The 20,267-nt window shown below is 35.7% G+C and overlaps 1 protein-coding gene across 3 annotated transcripts in view; it reads left to right on the top strand.

Moving 5' to 3' along the window:
* Positions 1-20,267, top strand: part of KCNH7 (potassium voltage-gated channel subfamily H member 7) — a 247,811-nt gene that overhangs the window by 204,082 nt on the left and 23,462 nt on the right. For all 3 annotated transcript variants that reach the window (XM_069781253.1, XM_069781252.1, XM_069781251.1), the window contains 5 exons: positions 234-633; positions 1,362-1,561; positions 12,006-12,258; positions 15,765-15,970; positions 18,656-18,755. In XM_069781253.1, coding sequence (XP_069637354.1) covers positions 234-633; positions 1,362-1,561; positions 12,006-12,258; positions 15,765-15,970; positions 18,656-18,755 — 1,159 coding nt within the window. The remainder of the gene's footprint in view (positions 1-233; positions 634-1,361; positions 1,562-12,005; positions 12,259-15,764; positions 15,971-18,655; positions 18,756-20,267) is intronic.

Raw genomic sequence — 20,267 nt, 5'->3', positions numbered from 1 at the left:
CAGCTTCAATATGTCTTAATTTAAAATGTGCATTTCTTATTGTTTTCTTCACTGCTTTTATAATAAAATTGATAGTTTAAAGAAAATGAAATTAAGATTACATTGAAATGGGTTAATCTACTGGTTTTGTTGATTCCCCATAATAATGGAATTTGCACTGGTTTATTCATGCTGACTATTCATGACAGTACATTTGCTAACAGAGAAAATAAATTTCTATCTTATTTTTACAGACAACAACACTAATAGGTCTTCTGAAGACAGCTAGACTGCTGCGTTTGGTGAGGGTAGCACGGAAATTGGACAGATATTCAGAATATGGTGCTGCAGTTCTGATGCTCCTTATGTGCATATTTGCACTAATTGCACACTGGCTTGCTTGCATTTGGTATGCCATTGGAAATGTAGAAAGACCTTACCTGGCTCACAAGATTGGCTGGTTGGATTCTTTAGGAGAGCAATTGGGAAAGCATTACAATAAGAGTGATGCAAGCTCTGGACCGTCCATCAAGGACAAATATGTTACAGCACTTTATTTTACCTTCAGCAGTCTGACAAGTGTAGGATTTGGAAATGTGTCTCCAAACACCAACTCAGAGAAAATCTTCTCCATCTGTGTCATGTTGATTGGCTGTAAGTAGTTTTATCTTTTTTTTTTCTTCTTTTATTCTCAGTGTTTGAGCAAATGACTTAACAGTCTAAGATAATAACATTATAAGCATGCAGCCAGAAGGGCAAATTCCTAGGGAAAGCAATGTTATATGCGAAAATACGTTGTGACTCACGCAGTGTCAGGAAGTAGTCAAGTTGCTTGACTACTCAAAATCTGTTATCCAAACTGTCAGAAGTTTTTAGCTGTGTATCAGTGCCTGTAAGCAAATCCTGTATAGGGTAGGACACTGAGTTTTGAGTGGAGTTAGGAAACTATAGCCCATCATTTTTGGATAATCATAATTATATTTTATTTGTTGATTTAAACCCTGAACCTATAAATGTATGTATACCTTCTTAACTCTGCCTTTTGTTCTTAACTTGTACTTAACTTTAGTTCCTAGTTCTTAGTTCTACCGAAGTCTGTAAAATTAGATGAACCTGACTTACAACACTAAATTCAGGACTACAAATCTCCAAAGATAAATATTACCAACCTGATTACGATTTAATATTTAAGCCTCATCTGCTAACTGAGTTGGTACTGATACAGTCAAATCAATAAAAACCTTCAGGTAAACCAATTCCACATCTCTGAAAATGTTACTAGTTCATCTGAGCTGTTTTACTTATGAAGTACTTTATGAGAACTGTTGCATCATCTGCAAAACCCAATGATATGACTTAAATTTTGTTTCTATTTAATCCAGCATTAATGTATGCTAGCATTTTTGGAAACGTATCTGCAATAATCCAAAGACTCTACTCGGGAACTGCACGGTATCACATGCAGATGCTGCGAGTAAAGGAGTTTATTCGTTTTCATCAAATCCCCAACCCTTTGCGGCAGCGACTTGAGGAATACTTCCAGCATGCATGGACATACACCAATGGCATTGACATGAACATGGTATGTTGTTCTATTTTTCAGGCATGGGTGCTGAGGAATAGATAAATGCATGAGAATTTAGAAAGAGATTGTAAGTTTACATTATTTATGAGCTGTAAAAGTACAAGCTTAAGAATATACATAACAAGATATATAGCAATTTATGAAAACGAAGCCATTACAAGCTTGGCATCCAAACATTTAACTGCCTAGATTATTACAAGCTAAATCACAAACCTGAACTATCACTGTGCATAGGAAAGCTTGAGAACTGCAGTTGACTATTATAAACTTAAGACAAGAAAAAAAATCATAGATTTCTTCTTTCAGACATAGCTGTTCCAGAAGTTATTTTGTTCTTTGGCCAGATTTTCCACTTCCAGTATCAAACAGGAGTACCTTTGTTGGTATCTACACAGTTACTCTTCTATAAAGCCTGTGGAAATAAATTCTTTTTCAGAATCCTATTGTGTAATCTAGAACAGGTATATTAGGGGTGGGTGAAAGAGAGGAGCAGGCAGGTGGATTAGCTGCTCTTTTCGGAGTGAAACATTCTAATCATTTGATAGACTGAACAGTAGTTCGCTTGCATTCACAACCACATAATTCTGCACTGAAAGTCAACACAGTACTACTAACTATTTAGCAATCCACAGAATCTCATTTGTAGGAAGTGGCAAGGTACAATATTCATATTTTCTGTTCTTGATTAAAAATTGTAAATGCTCCTTATATAATAATATATTATGTGGCCAACTGAAAAGGTATAGCAATCTGCTAATGAGCAAAAGTAAGCACATGTATTTCTGGCTTATTTTCTGGAGAAAGCAACATTTTTTCTGAAAAGTTGACATAGGTTTGAAGACACTGAGAGCATTGTGCATCTTAAGGATCTGTGAATTTGTGTCTCTAGAGGGATGATTTCCAGAGCTATTCTGAGTTATAGAGACTTTGCAGAGCTCTCCATAAAGTTGACAAGAACAAGAAAATCTCAATATTTTCGTAACAATTGAACTAGAAATCAACCTCCAAAATTTTGACATAAATTCAAACAACTTCCATGTGGTATCTGTACATACATTTGTGAATGACTGTCAGAGTGGTACACTTTGATGCAGTAAGCAGAAACAATGGTCTTGATTAAAAGTTTTTATAAAGCTGAATCACTGACAGCTTGACTTTATGATTACCATTAAGTAAAGCAGATCTTAAAAGTAAGACAGCAAATTAAATATACCGGGCTTCACCTCCCACTTCCGTGAGTGTCCCCTCCAGAGGCATATTATACCCAGCACAGGACAAAGATACTTGTATAAACCTCTGCCGGGGATTACTGCAGTGGAAGGCAGCATCAGTAGCTTCATCCTGCATGGTGCTGAATGGCCCTAATTCCCTCTGATGGCAATGGGATTGTGGGGTACTCAGCACTTTGCAGGATCAAGCCCTTAAGCTGCAGGTGGGTGCAGCCTAAGCTTAAAGTAGCTCATTGAATTATTTCTGAAGATATTACAGAATCACGTACACTTTAACCAATTCATTACCATTAACGGATGTACTAAGAACACTTGTTTCACATGAAATAGTAACTAAAACTGGATATTGTCAGGTTAAACTTTGCATAATGCAGGAATTGGTGTACTGTAATTAGTATTGGATTTGTCATTAATGTGAAATATTAACTAAATGGATTAAACAGCCCATATTCTGCAATATGATTGTGAGGCAGTATGGAGGCTTTGTTTTAAATAAAATGTGAAAAAAATCAAGTTTAGTATCTTGTTTTGTTATATTTTATTTCTTATTCTGTTCACAATTCTATCCCTCAAGTTTTATGGCAGTCACTTAATTTTCTTTAAAAAGTGAGTTTGAATATATTACATGTAGTGCAAGGATAATGTAAGAACTGTGTGATTTATGTTGTACTTATGAAAGATTTATCTCTTTCCTGTCTGCTTCATACCTAAATACATGGAATAACACCACCCACTGGTAAGAGCAGGAGGTATTTATATCCAATTTAATTCCAGTATAAAGTGTGGAGAATATCCATGTTATCTGTCGGGTTTAGAGCTTGTTCAGTGCTTTCTAATTTTAATTGTAACTTTTTGCATGATGAAGGGGAGGATAACAAAGGGAAATAATCCAAGGAGAATCAGATGTGGGGCAAAATGGTTACTAAAAATTAGACATTAAGAAATGCTAATCTAACTACATTTATTAATCACTGTTTTACCCCACAACTCAAATCATGCTTCTCTGCCCAAAAAAGGTCATGTGCATATTGGTTTGCATTAGATAGCTGCTCTGTAGGAATGTCACTGACAAAGTTGCCATGCTGATCATTCTGCATTTTCCTTTGCATGAATGCTCTTAGTTCAAACCATAATGCATGATAGCACAAGCACCAATGAAGTTTTCTTGGCTATAAGCCATGTGCATATAAAACGGACTTGCATGTGGTATTAACTTAATTTTGCATGAAATATTTGCATTTACACACCAAAGGGCTAATACTGTCCTCAGACAAATGTGTTTGACTCCTGTCAATATTTACTAGGAGTTTTTTGCAAATATCTGAAGGCAGAATTTGATCCAGTGTCTTTCTTTTTCCATTTCATGACTGAAAACTGAATAAAATTCAAAAATTCAGTCCTCTTTCTCCTTTGAAATAAGAAATGCATGAATAATTTACATTTTATATATATATATATGTACATGCAATGTATACACACACACATACTCATATATATATATAAAAATAATATTAGATAATGTGTTTCAGAAGATGCTTTTAATTATGATCAGTAATATACTTATGAATGCAGGAAAAGTGGAAAAAAACCCCCAACTTTTAACCTCAGGAATAATACTGCACTAAGACTAAATAAACTTGATTTCCTAAACAAAATCCTAAACTTTATATTGGAAACCAGAAGATAATACTTTATGCTCATTTGAAATGGCTAAACTTAAAATTAGCGTTAAAGATCTGCAGGTGAAATACGCTGAGAACATTGTTTATTCATTCATTTGTTCCCCTCTGCTTCATTTCTACATCTCTCTGATTATGTTTCATTGCATAATGTATTTTGATAAAGACAGTTCCACATAATTATGCATGGACTGGATAAACAGGATTTGGGATTTATTTTAATCTGGATAAAAATCTTGAGTCTATAGAATAAGCATAATTTAAATCATATCCCTGTGGTATACACTGGCAAAGTTAAATTACGAAAAAATTATTTACAGTGTATATTGTTTCATGAAAGATGTCACCAGCCCCAAGGATTCAAAGATATTTTATTTTTTAAACTATCCTGTTCTGTTTTTCCTAAACTCTCTTTGCCTTCTTTTCCCCCCTTCATTCCAATGTTATCAGCTCAGCACTGATAATAGCATGCCTGTGATGCCTAGTGTTTAGTGTTTGAGATCCTTTTTTAAGTTATGCATGTATTTTTTACAATCCTGCCCCGTTCTTTCCATGGATCTTCTGTGCATCTGAATAGCTTTATTGGTTTATTTTACCTTTAAAAAGAGTTCAAAGAAGTAAACAAGTGGGACAAGCTTTGCAAAGTGTTTAGCCAAATGTACATGTTAATTAAAATTTTGGATGTTGGACAGATACCTTTTTATTTTGGGTTTTACCCAGTACCATGACAGGAGAGAGCAAGCCAGAACTTTTATGCATAAATTTATGGAATCACCTCCTGCAAGCATCCAAGCAAATGGTCAATTTTACACTTGTGATAAGTTGTCTTCACCACAGTGATCATGAAAGTACAGCAGAGCACACACCTATCTTGAAGGTTCAGAACCAGCAATGCTACTGTGTCAAATAAAGGGCAGGTTCACCATTGCTTTGGTAAGGCTTCTTCTGTGAGAAATTGGCCACGGGTCACTGGATGACACCACTACATTTGTTATTCTTGCTTTTCCTCCTGCTGTGATCACTTTTTATGACAAAAACAATTCTACCAATAGAACTATTGCCAGTAATATTTTTGAACCAGAGAATTAGAAAAGTAAATTAAAATTTCAAAAATAGCAAGGAGAACTTCCTTATACCATCAGAACAGTAATCCAAATTAGAAGTGGTCAGAACAAAAACTAGTAGTAATTGATTAAACAGAGGGAATATGTAATAATGGTGGAAAGTGGTACTGCTATTTGTCTACATGTCATAATGGAAATCATAAGCATGTAAGCCTATCAGAAAGTACCTCAGATACGATTAGCTGTAAAGCTGTTCTTCATTTTCTATAACAAGACCACCTTAAAAACATGAATGCCTACATTTAATCGAGTTACAGAAAAGAAGACCTCATAAAAAAAAAAGACTTTCAAAATGTCAATCTATTTGCAAAGTGATCCTTTATCAGTTTCTCACTGCATTGTATTTTGTGGTCTCATGTCTCAAAAACAAGAGGAATTAACAATTTTCCAACTATCATTATATCTTTGGAAAAACATGGATCCAGTCAGCTTCCAACTTCTACAGACATTAAACTTTTCTGTTGATGAGGGAGTCAACAGTCTAAGAAACTGAAATCGTTTTCTGTCCTCCTCACCCAGCAGTGTATCATATCTCAGAGATCACCTTCCAGATATACTCAGAAACTGTAATGAGATTATAGATGAAGAATGATCCACTGCAGCTCCAGTAATTTCAGCATAAAAGTGCCACACAAGTCTGTGTCATGGCAATAACTGAAAGCAAAAGATCCTAATTCTTGATAAGGTTGTCAGACTTCAAATCTCATTGAAAGGCAAATTAGCTCATCATCACACACTACTTCTCTCTCAACTCTTGCAAGGACCTTCTTCATATCCTGCAAAAAAAATTAAAAAAAAAAAAAAGACTGCAACATTTTCCTGTATGAAGAAGAGGAATCATCAGAAATAATCCTTATTCTATGTGGAGACCAAGAGCTGCTGGAGCAGAATTATCACCACCTGTGACCTTGTTCATTCTTTTCTAAATAGTGAAAGCCCTTGGAAATGTTTTGGCCTTCTGCTTATAGAAATAGTTAATTTCTGTAATTAACTATCACAGAAATAGTAAATTCTAAATTCTTTCTAGAAATAGAACTAGGTTGAATTACAGAAACTTTTAGCCTAAGTGAAGATGTTATTAAAATCTGAGAGTCGAATGTTTATAACAGAACTAAATCCTGCACTACTCTTTCCATCAGAGGGAACAGCTACTGGGGGACAGAAATCCTAATTCAAAATCTATGCAGCACAATTTGTGCAGCTAAAGAGTCTCAGATTAGTGCTAAAATTAGGTGGTAAAAAAATAAAAATTAAAGACATAGGTTATTTCACCAAATATATAAATTACTATGAATTAATTTCACTCCTTCTTACAAAACAAACAAAGACAGACAAAATGTTAATTTTGAATATAAATCACTACTAGAGTAAAACCTTCAAGTCATGGGGTTTACTCTCTATAATTAGTTCAAAATTTATTATTCAAATTGTTCGAGAACTTTATTCAGCATTTACTGATGCCAATGTCAACATATCCTGAGATCAATATTATGCAGATGAGATCCAAAAAGAGATTAAGTGTGTGTGGTCTATGACACAAAGTATATTTATTCCTGCCTCTATGTACCTTCAGCTGCTCAATTCTTTTGCTGGGTTAGTTTTTGCATGGATCAGTTTCTCAAACCATCTCACAAGGAGAGATCAAGACAGGGCAGGAATAAACAGAAAACATGGGGAAGGACCAGAATTCTTCTTCCAGTTTATGCCAGCTTAAATTGTCAGATGAAGATGAACTTGAGAGTCTACCTTTATCTTTCCCTCTATATACTGGATAATTGTTACTCATAAATAAGTTTGATTCTAGGACAAGAAAGACTTAGTCAAAATGAGTTTCAACACACCCTAAACAGATCCACAACACACAAGAGCCCTCTTGTGCTCTCTTCAACTGCTGCCTGGCATTTAATGTTTGATCCCACCTATGTTTCAACAGAGAAAATACATGACAGAAGATCATATGTAGAATTAAAGAAGTATCTTTGACTGCCAGACTGCAGGGACTGGAACATCTCTCATACTAGGAAAGGCTGAGAGAGTTGGGACTGTTCAGCCTGGAGAAGTGAAGGCTCACAAGGGATCTCATCAATGTTCACAAATACCCAAAGGGAGGGTGTAAAGAAGCTGTAGTGAGGCTCTTTTCAGTGGTGCCCAGTGACAGGACCAGAGGCAATGGGCACAAAATGAAACAGGAGGTTCCATCCAAACATCAGGAAACACTTTTTTACTGTGAGGATGACTGAGCGCTGGCACAAGTTGCCCAGAGAGGTTCTGGAGTCTCCATCCTTGGAGATACTCAAAAACCATCTGGACATCATCCTGGGCTACCACCTCTAGCTAGCCCTGCTTGAGCAGGGAGGTTGTACAAGATGACCTCCAGAGGTCCCTTCCAACCCCAACGATTCAGTGATTCTGTTGGTACAGAATGTGATATTTCCATGTTTAGTGACAATTATTGTAGCTAATATCCTGATTTGCTTCAGCTTGGATGCTTTGTAAATATTTTCTGTGGGACAGATGTCAATACCTGTTCTAGAACTGAGAATAGAAAATCTAAAAATTGTCATGAATCTTATCATTTATCCAAACAAAACAAAGTTATCATTGCCTCAAACATTTGCTAGTTGTCTGAGGTTAGGGCACATAGATGTCTCCAATTCTGTTGTTACAAAGGTGATTGATACATGTATGACTGATACCCTGTTGTCATCTTGAAAAAGAGAAGCTAATGAAGCTGGACTCCCTCTCCACTTATAAAAGACCACATTCTTCAAGGCAATATGAATCATGTCCCTACTATCCTCACTAAACTTCAATCACTTATTCCACATAAAATGTTTTTCTTCTCTCTGAAGGACACTTTCCTCCTCTCTAAGCATGCCAAGTAGATAAACCAACATTATTTGATGTGGAATAAGTTTTATTCCAGACAGGAAGAGACAACTGAACTTCGACTGGATAACTATGAGTGACAAACAACTGGAACCTATGGTCACAGCATCATAACTGTTTTTTCCTTTTCTTTTCTTTTTTTTTTTTTTTCTTTTTTGAAGAGGGGAAGGTTGAGGCTGATTTTATATCTTGTTACATGTCTTTTTGAGAAGATCTGTGTCTCTCGAATTATGGATGGGTTCTGATTATAAACATGATTCTAACCATGAGAATCCAAGACTTTTCTCACCAGGGCCCAGTGGAATCACTGTTGAGGAGATATTGAGAGTAACAATAAAAACATGTCAGGAAAGAATGGAGCAATTGAAACCCAAGCCTGTATTCAAATAATTTATTAATTTTGGATTTGTCATTGAGAATAATGCTATTTAAAGAGCAATTCTAGCTTTACAATTTTCAAAATTTTATTTTGACAATGGTTTTATTTTTGCAATACCTAGTCCTGCATTCATATAATTTCAAGATTATGCTGGCTTTTAGTTGTTTAGAAAAGTGTATTTTAAATTTTTCTTGTCACATTGGAGTGTGACTTAAATGTGTTTAAAGTCTCCAAAAGCTCACAACAAATGAAAAGAAGTGAAATGCAATATTTAGAGTTTTATTATTTTTAAGCGATTAGCTTAATGATTTTGAAGACTGCATGGATGATTTTCTAATATTTAGAGTTGTCAGTATGTGTATACTTAATGTATTGATGTTGATTGCCACATTATAAGACCATAATTTTCAATACAATTGTTCCTGCTCTATACAATCAAAGATTTCTGTAAGAATCAGATACTTCCATATTAACACAAGCTAAAAATTGATGAATAAGAAATATATTCTCAAAGTAATTAAAATCTGAATATTAGGAATGTACATGGAGGCTTGGGTTGGCAAGGTGTTGTCTGTACTGCACAACGTCAAACTTAATTTGGAAACACCAAATTCTGCATAGTGTCAGCTACTGGACTTGGATTAAATACTTCACTAAATACAATGTATACGATATGGTAAGCTCCTTTTAGTAATGTAGTATATAGTAGTTTTAAGAAACGTATCTTCAAATCAGCTTCTTTCTCGCATTTCTGAACTTGTGTTAGTGATCTCCAAAACTCCATTGGAAATCAACATTATTTGGGCACCTGTCTTTCTTCTAGACATTTGACAATTGTGGTATTAAAGAGTAAATGTTCTTCCTCGCTGATGTATAACAACTATTTTAGAGTGTAAGCTCCATGGGGCAGGGACTTTTTAATCACAGATACCTGAACAGAGGCTAGTATCTTTCAGATGTTATTGGCATATAAATAACTGTTAACTAATACACAATGATTTTAGAACAGTTTCATGTTAAGTATAATTTAATTATCAAAATAATTGTTTCTTTAAAGAAATACCCAAAGTATCTTCAGAAATATAAACCAACACACATGGTCTGCATGGTTTTTGCTTAATGGTAAAGTACAATCCCTTGATAAATGAGATGATAAACAGAAGCTGATGTGAAAAATGAATACAATTCATCCTAAGGCTGTGCTCCTGACTTTCTAACAATTCAAATACCTTTTCCTGTAAGTACCTCTGAATTGAAAATATATTTCCTATTTTGTATCCTATAAAAAATTGGACATCTTCTAAATTATATTCAGATAGATGTATAGTAAAAGAATTAATTCAAAATAGGTCTTTTTTACTCACATGACTAGAGAACAGTTTCAAAATAAACACCCGTAATTTTTCTCTACCTGTCTCATTGACCAGATGTATTTGGTTATCAGTTTCTCAGTATCGTTCAGTAAATAAGTTGCTACAACCCACAATATTTTTATTTCAATATAATTATAATAAAATAAAAAGAGTAATTGAATACTAAGCTATTTCTAGTGGTGTGATAGATACTAAAAACAGTGGCATCACAGAAACTTTTCATTTATCATATTTTCTTTTGCTTATTATTGTTGAATGTTGGCTTTTTCTGAGGATGTATAAATTTCATATGGTAATGCCCTATAGCTCATAAAATTTTTGTATATATTTGTGTTAAAACATTCTGTTTGTTATTTCACAGCACTGATTTCCATTAGCAATCATAGAAACATTTCAACTCAGTTAAAGGTACTAATATTTCATTTGTAAATCATAGCTTGGCCTGTGTGGACAGAAGCCTCATATCAGAAATGTGTTCATCTTCTCCACTAGCAAGGGATATGAGTTGTGAATATCTTTATGCAATAAGAGTGAGTGCACAGACCTTTTCTGTAAGAATTAATATAGCAACAAGGAAATGCATTTTGGATATTATTTTTTTTCTGTGCAGGAATATTTACAAGTTTGTAGAAAAACATTGCAGAGGATAAACAGGAATAAATTAATAGACTGCTCTAATGACAAAAAGACACATCCTGTTCACATATTCATAAGACTGGTAGCATCAGTTCATGTTTTGTCCTTAGAAATATGCAACAGATGTAGCCGGTCCCAGGGAAAGCATATGACCCATTAACATCATTCACAGCAGATAACAGGACTTAATGGAAAGAAAGGGTGGTGCATAATAACGTGTCAGGCCCATTCCTTAACACAGTGGGCAGAGTCACAAGATTGGCAGTACTCCCACAGAAGTCAGTAGTAGAAATGTTTATTGATTCTAAAAGAATCAGAGGTAATATGATCCTAGACAATTTAGAAAAGCTCACACATAATGACCATGTTGTAAGTAGCTCACTTTTTTTCTTCTAAACAAGATTAACATGTTACCATGGTACCCGAGAGGAATCCCATGGTTCTACTTCAGGCAAACTCCCATTGTTCTGAATAAGACATGAACAAGGACCATAGCAACTAGCCCTATGGTTTGCTGAACTAATCATCTGCCTATGCAAATCTGCATAACACCATTGTTTCAGTGGCACATGTTGTTTTTAATGATAAAAATCTAAGTCAGTCCTACACTTACAAGCAGAATATATTTAACATGAAAATCCCATTAAAATGCACTCTCTGAAAAATATCTGATCTTGTTCAGATAGCTCTCATTTTACAAATGTCATTGTTATTTCAGCAAAAACCTCTCTTATATTAAATTTAGTACTTTTATAATTGATAAAAATGAAGTTAGACATATTAGTCCAAATAGGTGCAATTCAGTCAAGACTCTCCCTTTAGCTGTCTTATTTGTTATTTTACTGCAGTATATTCATTCTTATACCTTGATAACATTTCTTGCAATGAAAGAAATCTTAATAAAGAATTTTGTAACCACTACATACATTAGTATGTACTTTAGTATTCACATTGTATAAGCTTTGCAATTAAGATTACACTATTCACTTATTGAATTGTAATACTCTGACAGCTCTTAGCACCACCTCTATTTGTATGTCACTTCTTTCTTTCTGTGCAGGAAGAAAACATAAAAATTATATAAAGCAACTTTCATAGCATTCACATGAAATCCTTATGCTTGTCTTTCCAGGTCCTGAAGGGGTTTCCAGAATGCTTACAAGCTGACATTTGTCTGCACCTCAACCAAAATTTGCTTCAGAATTGCAAAGCTTTCCGGGGGGCCAGCAAAGGCTGTCTTCGAGCTTTGGCTATGAAATTTAAGACAACACATGCACCTCCTGGAGACACTTTAGTGCACTGTGGAGATGTTCTCACTGCTCTTTACTTTGTGTCAAGAGGCTCCATTGAAATCCTTAAGAGTGACATTGTTGTAGCCATTCTTGGTAAGTAGATTACCACAAGGCATGTTAAAAGAGTCAGGGGATTGAAAAGAAATATCCGTTGTTGTTCCTGGGAAAGGAAATTTGTAAATGTTTTACTCACTCTTATTTAAATCAAGCAGAGAAATAATTTGTTTGAGGAGCAAAGTCTACATTACTGCAATAATTCATGTACACCAAAGACCCCATGTCCTTGGATATCTAAAATATAAGAGCAGGAGTGAGTCAGATTTATCCCTAGGTAAGTGGTAAACTGCAAGTTGAGGCAAGCAGATATCAAATTACTCCAGTTCTGATTATGCTGCAAGAGCCAAAGTCAACGATACCCTTTTCTTTAACAGTGTATGAGAGTACTGAGTCACACAGACCCCCTGTATGCTAACTGGAAAAAAAAAATGTATCTACTTCAGGCATTCAAAATGTCTTCTAGAGGTTTTCAGAAACATCTGCTTGTGTCCACTGAGCATATAGAAAAGGAAGAGAATAACAGATTAATCTGATCTTGATTGATACTTAAGTGTAATAACACCAGTGTTTCCCCTATATTTCTTATTAACATGTTCTTGTTGTATAGCACTGGGAGTTGTTTTCTTTCTCAGTGAAGATGGCTCAGATCAATGTTCAATCCAGCTGGGAGCTCACCTGCAGCTGGTGATAGCTCTTATGTCGAACCAATAAGACTTCATTAGCCACAGCAATTTTAAAAGTAAAATAACTAAAAGCCTACCTAAGCAAGACTACTGGTTTGTTTCTCCAATTTAATATCAGGTAATAAGAACACAAAGAATGACTGAGTAGATGAGTAAGGATTTTGCTCTATGGAAACCTGCACCAGCTGTAACATCATTCATATGTTCTCCTTTCTATCTAACATCTACTGTAGGAACTTACAGCCAGAAAACTAGCTGAAGCAGAACGTGGACTGGTAGCAGTATGTTGCTATTAATCCACTTGTGACTGACTATTCTACTAGTACTTTGCAGGGTGGGTATGTGAACAGAAGTACAAAGCTGTGCCTACAGCAACTCTTCCCTAGGTTTAGATGGTGTTACCAAGATGATTTGTCATCTCATGCTGTTGCACCTCATCAGATGGGCCAGCTTTAGGCACAAGCAAAGTAGGGAGCATGCAAGTATAACACTGTGAGGTTTTTACACTCACTGTGTGAGTGTCTTCCCCCGATTATGAACACTGTGGTTCATTGAGGATTTCATCTCTTACATCAAAAACATGTAAATTTCTATAGCACTCACAATCAAGAAAAACTGACAAGTTTATGAACTCATTAATTTCTTCCTGGACCAAAGATGCAGACTGGTCAAGTTCTGCATGTTATGCACATCAGATCCTTGCGTTCTCACGCTGCAGGAGAAACCCAGGTATTTGCAGGGCAATGCCACTATATCTCTTTGAGCCTACAGCTCCTCACACCAGGGGCTGCAGTTTGCAGCCTCACTCTCCTGAGGAAGGGTGGTTCAGACAGAGAGACAGTTGTGCACAACTGCAGCCAAAAGGAACTGCTCTCTGGGCCCACATCTGTTGCACAATCCATGAGGCAGGAGCCTGACTCATAGCTGGCTCCAGTCAATGAGTCTGTGGTATCTTGAATCTGCTAAAAAAGAATAGAAGATGATACAAGTGAAAATTACTCTGCAATGAAATCACACAGAAACCTAACAAAGATTATCAATACTTAGCCAAATATTTTTAGTTAATTCCTCTTTCTGAAAAAACTACACAGAGAAATGGACATAAAAAACACTTAATGCTATGTCCTCTGTGGTTGAAAAGACTTCAGTCCAACAGAGGTAGCATGGATGAACTTTCCACCCTTAACAAGTTTTGCAACTTCATCACAGAAATCAGAGTTCTGAGAAATGTTGGGTTTGTCCCTCAGTTTTCCTCAACTTGTCTGCACTGCCTGATGCTGCTGAGTAAGGTCTGATCAGTACTGACCTGACAACAGTAGTTCTGTGCCAAATCCTTAGAAAATACAATGGCTGTGGACCTCATAGAATCTACCCCCTCTTTCAGCTTTGCATACAAGATATAAAAATACTGCATTCATGTCAATAGTCATATTGCAGAGAAGGTATTATATGCCTTGAATAGGGACCTCTGCATTCATAAACATCAACACCAGAAGGACTGTTAGATTATATTGGCTAACCTCTGTTATATCACTGACTCCTGTTACACTCCATACCTTTAACTGTCTGTTGTGTCTAATGAACTGTGTTTGATGAAAGAAAAGCAATGGGGTGTGATCTGAAGACATAACGAGATGAAAAAGTGATCACTTTTCTTGCCAGTTTATTTCCATAGTTAATAATTTTTATTTTTAAAAATGTGTCCTTTAATTCCAGTATAAAATTATCTTGCTTCAATTTCTTTCCAATGGTTCTTGCTATACGTTCCTTATTATATTCTAGAGGCATTTAGTACTGAGTAATTTTTCCTCTCTATAAGGATAGATGCAATATAATCAGGTTACCTCTTAATTTTCCTGTTGATAAGCTGAACAGACTGTGCTCTTTAAGACCCTCACTGTAAATCAGCCCTTAAATTATTTTTTGCATCTTTTAGCTGCTTGCTCACCCAGTTTTCAGCTTCCTTTTTAGAAAATGGAGAAACTGGAACTACTTGCACTAACATAATGTAAAAGCCACAAATGTTTAACACAGAGGCAAAATCACCCCTGTATTCTTTTTTACCAGTCTACTGTTTCTCAGTTGCTATGACCACTATTCTTTTCCACAATTGTTTTCCTAGTTCCCCCCCGCAAACCCCATTTTGAAGATAAGCCCTGCAACCCTTAGTTTAGAGCATATTTTCACTGGTCTATGGCTGCAACTGCTCTGCATTGATGAAGGTTAGGTGCATATTTGGGGAAAACAAGCAATTTAATAGAGATGACAATTTTAGCAAACAGGTACTGTGAATGTATCAACATTGATGGAAAGAATTGTAATAGTATCAAAACAGAGGCAGCTATGTTTAAAGACCTTCTTCAAAACAACTTCTGCATCTTGGAAGTTTTGCATTTCCTATGAAAAATATAAAAAATAAGTCATTTTCTACCAAAATATATTTCAAGTATGGTCTGTTTCTTCATGTAATTCTTAATAAAATGAGATTCCAGGCCAGACAGGTCTTGTACTCTACTGAACAACAGAAATTACATCTTTCTTATCATAACAATACTGTTTTTACAAGAAAGGACAAATGAACCTGCTGTAGTCATGCTAGATGGAACTGAAGAAATACCATGATGAAATTAGATTTTCCTTTCACTTAGTCCAGTTATATGCCTATGTAATTTCATTGATTTTAGTAATTTTGCTTTTAATATTTAATAATAATACTTTTTATTTACAACAATGTATGTAAATGGTAATCTGATTGTATCACTTCATGTAAAATCAAGTATTCTACACCATTATCATAAAGAAATACATCATTTAATTTATTCATGTTTAAAATAATAAACTCTAATTTTCTTTCTGCAGGGAAAAATGATATTTTTGGAGAGATGGTACATCTTTATGCAAAACCAGGAAAGTCAAATGCAGATGTGAGAGCTTTAACTTACTGTGACTTACATAAAATCCAGCGAGAAGACCTACTAGAAGTTTTGGATATGTACCCTGAATTTTCTGATCTCTTTCTCACCAATCTAGAACTGACTTTTAATCTGAGAGATGAAACTGCAAAGGTACATACAATAAGTAATTTTTTTCTTAATATTGGGCCAAATGTGTCCCACAGTAGAAAAACTTGAAAATAACAATTGAAAAACCAAGGTTAGCAAAAATAAAAGCTAAAAGCCTGAGGCCAAATCCTATTTTAAAAAAATACATTCACCTGATTGCTCCTACTGAAGTCAGTTAAACTCAGCAGAAGTCAATGAAATTACTCAGATGATGATAATCTAACACGATTTGGTTCTATATTTAAATAGTATTAAAATTTCAGCCAGGGGAATCTTGGATGTTTTGTTAAAGCCATGGAAAATATGTTTTTTTCAGATTACTATAGCCTAGGTCACCACAAGGGGAACTTTTGACACTAAATATAATCGTACAGCCATAAAATAAAGATAAATCAGATTATCTGGATTCATTCTGTGTCTAACAATCAAAAATATTTAATTGCCTTTCAAACATGAATTGTTAATTCTCTTATCTTGGAGTGCACTCTACCTCCTAGGAGACTAAAAGTGTACAAAGGACTTGTCAAATTTCACTCAGTCTTCAGATTTGCAGGGATTTCTTGGTCTCTTTTTCTCACAGTGCCTGTCCTAAGTGTCCCCTTTTGCACAGATTGCATCTTCAGAAAAAAAGAAAAATTACCAGTGTTTCCTTATTTCATGCTGCCGGGGTCAGTCTGAATTGGGAAATAAAGGGGAGGTTTGGCCAGAAGGGGAGAAGGAAAAGGCTATTGCCCAGCTTGTGCTGCTGGGGCTAAAGCTTTCCCTAGAAAGTTGCAGGGTACACCAGCACTGGCCACCAAACATGGACTACACTGCACATAGAATGACTAGTTTACATTTCATTATTTCTGAGATACTGCCATTTTGTAGTTTCTTAGTACACTTTTAAGGAAAAACAGAGGTTCAGTGAGAAGGAAGTAATATAATTTGGCCTCAAAGGCCTTCTGAGAAACAAGGAGACAAAGAACACTGAGGTTTGGACTGTAAATGATAGGGGCATCTTTGCTAATCACATGTGGATCTTCAGTTTAAAAAATTAAAACAAATATAACTTCTGACAAGAAATGTCACTTCTTTTTATGCTGAGCCTTTTTTTAATAAAAGATCATTCTGAAAATGAAAGACCAATTCTATTCTTTATTTTAAAAGTCATCTTTTTGTGTTTATTGAAAAGGTCATCATTATTAATTATTTGTGAAATACAATACAATGAATTTATAGTCTAGTGATAAATTTAAGTTAAAACTGAAAGTCCACATATTTGAAAAACTTCCTTAAGGATTAATTCACATTAATGATTTTAGTCTGAGCAATTATTTCCTGCAATTACATTGTCATCAATGTTTTATCATTATTTTTTCCTTAGATCAGAGAAAATTGAAACAAAATTCCATCTTCTGTGTTGTGGTGTATAATACACAAAGAAAGTCCTCACTGCTCATGTTCCTTAGAAATTTTTCTGTTGTTATTTCTTATTGCTGTACCAGCCACTAAGAAAAAATTGCTAGACTTCACAGGGACAGGGAAGGGAGGACAGACCCATGCCTCTGAGCATGCAAAATCACAGTTTTCTTTAGCAATTCCACTTGCTTTCCACTGTCTATTGCAATCTAGAAAATGATCCCCCAAAAGAAGTGATGAGCACATTCTGATCTTCAAAACATCACTCAGATCCAGATTTGTTATCTGAATAATAGGTGCTTCTGTTTCGACTTCCATTCCTCTCCTCCTATTTATGTAAAAGTGCCTTTTTCTTCCTGCAGTTATTCAACCAGTGGGCCACCAGTGAAGCACCTTACCCACCAGGTTTACAATTAAGGGAATAGAGAAAGATGTAAACACTTCCCACTTCTTTCCCTCTGCCCTTCTCCCACATGCAAATCTACTTACTTGAGTGAGGGAAACCTCACTAGCACAGGGAAGGGAAGTAGGCTGAAGCCAATGCCATGGGTATGTACACAAAGAGCATAACTGGTGTTATATTTGCTTATTTGTAAATTTCTTGGTTTTAAATAAGTGGAAAGAAGAGTTAAATGCATCTTGTACTTATTAGGGCAAAAAAAACACATCCATCTTCCATAAGATGGATATAGAAAGACAACATTGTGTTCTGCTGTGGAAATAAGTATCTGAATAACTGAATCTGATAGAAAGGAAGGGAGGGTCTAGAAAGAGAAAATAATGAGGGGTAAAGTGTCTGGTGTTTGTCAGCCTTATATTTATTGTTGTAAAATGTAACTTTTATAATCATTACCACATATTTAAATATAAATCTAATACAATCAGTTACCACATTACTTCTTGCAATAGTATACATTCTCTGTTAGAGGTTTTGGCGGGGGGGGAGGGGGTTCATTAATTTCTTTAAGATTACTTAAACCACATCTGTGCAAGTTCAGGAAGCTGATAACACATGAACACTTGTCTTTACATGTAAATTTATTATCAGGGTACTTTTGTTTCACCATCAGGTGGTGACATTGTTATGTTTGCTCAACCTGCATGAACTTTTTAACATTAGCATTGAGCAATACCATTAGCTGGGGATGGAGAGTCTGATGCAGACTGACTTGTGTAATATTGCCTTTCTTAAAGCTTGAACATGATTAACATTCAATCACCTATTGAAAACCTGCTCTCTTTAGATGGGACTAATCTGTCATTATGTTTCATATTTCATTAATCAAGTCTGACCTCGTAATAAGATCACAAACTACTAATGATACGGATGGAGATAACTGCAAACTACGAAGACGGAAATTGTCCTTTCAAAGTGAAATAGAGAAAGGTAATTAACTTCATTTCTTACATTAGACAGCACTGCTTCATTATTCATTGATATTTCACTTGGTAACGCTGGGTACATTAGGGTCCCATGTTGGCTGTTACCGTAGCAGCTCCTGAGAATCCAGCTGAGCAGCAAAAACATGCTGTGCACTGTCCCCTATGTGGTTATATATGACTAGAAGATACCAGTGTCACCCTTCCATGACTTCACACCTATCAGTGCAGAGCTGTTCAAACACTAAGCTTCCTTATTGCCTTTGAGATATACATATATATATGTGTATTACCTCTTAAACAAGATCTATTTTCTGAGACACCATGTTTTAAACTGTTTGGAGAAGCTAGTCTATTGGATTATTTATTAGCAACATTGATTTTATTTCCTCAGCAAAGTGCTTTGTTGAACTTGATGCTAGGTAGTGTTTCTCCCTGGAATCAAAATATTTTGTTTTCAGGACACAGTAGATTCACCACAGTCAGATTTTGATTCATATGGTAATGTGTAGATGGTTGTCCTGGCAAGAGTTCAGATAACATCTTCTGTGCTTATGTTCACCTTAGAAGCTTTTGGGAGTAATCCTAATGAAGGAAAATTCAGTGAAATATTAAACTTTGTCACCAGTATTCAGTACTGCTAAATACAGGAACTGTAGATAGTAGCTGTGGTCAGACAGCAACAGTCATGAAGACAGCTGTCGTGGTTTAACCCCAGCCAGCAACCAAGCACCACACAGCCGCTCACTCACTCCCCCCCCATCCAGTGGGATGGGGGAGAAAATCAGGAAAAGAAGTAAAACTCCTGGGTTGAGATAAGAATGATTTAATAGAACAGAAAAGAAGAAACTAATAATGATAATGATAACACTAATAAAATGACAACAGTAGTAATGAAAGGATTGAAATGTACAAATGATGCGCAGGGCAATTGCTCACCACCCGCCGACCGACACCCAGCCAGTCCCCAAGCGGCGAATCCCTGCCCCTCCACTTCCCAGTTCCTAAACTAGATGGGATGTCACATGGTATGGAATACACTGTTGGCCAGTTTGGGTCAGGTGCCCTGGCTGGGCATGAGAAGCTGAAAAATCCTTGACTTTAGTCTAGACACTACTGAGCAACAACTGAAAACATCAGTGTTATCAACATTCTTCGCATACTGAACTCAAAACATAGCACTGTACCAGCTACTGGGAAGACAGTTAACTACATCCCAGCTGAAACCAGGACCACAGCTAAACTGATACTCGCAGGGTTTTCATTTTTATGTAGGGAAGGCACAGTTCCTTGAATAACATTACACATTTATGGTCCAATGGTTTGTCTGACAAATTACTGTTTCTGATATGCCTGTCTTTCACACTCCACAGTTAAACCCCAATCCTAAATGCAGCATAATACCAATTTATAGAGTTGCAGAGTAGCTGAAAATAAATGGGAACACTTTAAACATACATAGCAGGTATAATGTTCGATGAAGGAAGACTTTAATCCAGAGCGTGGCTACTCAGAACAA

This window comes from Haliaeetus albicilla, chromosome 4 (genome assembly GCF_947461875.1).
Source record: "Haliaeetus albicilla chromosome 4, bHalAlb1.1, whole genome shotgun sequence".
NCBI classification, from domain to species: domain Eukaryota; kingdom Metazoa; phylum Chordata; class Aves; order Accipitriformes; family Accipitridae; genus Haliaeetus; species Haliaeetus albicilla.
The sequence above is the reverse complement of the archived record's forward strand: the minus strand, read 5'-3'. Positions and strand labels throughout refer to the sequence as shown.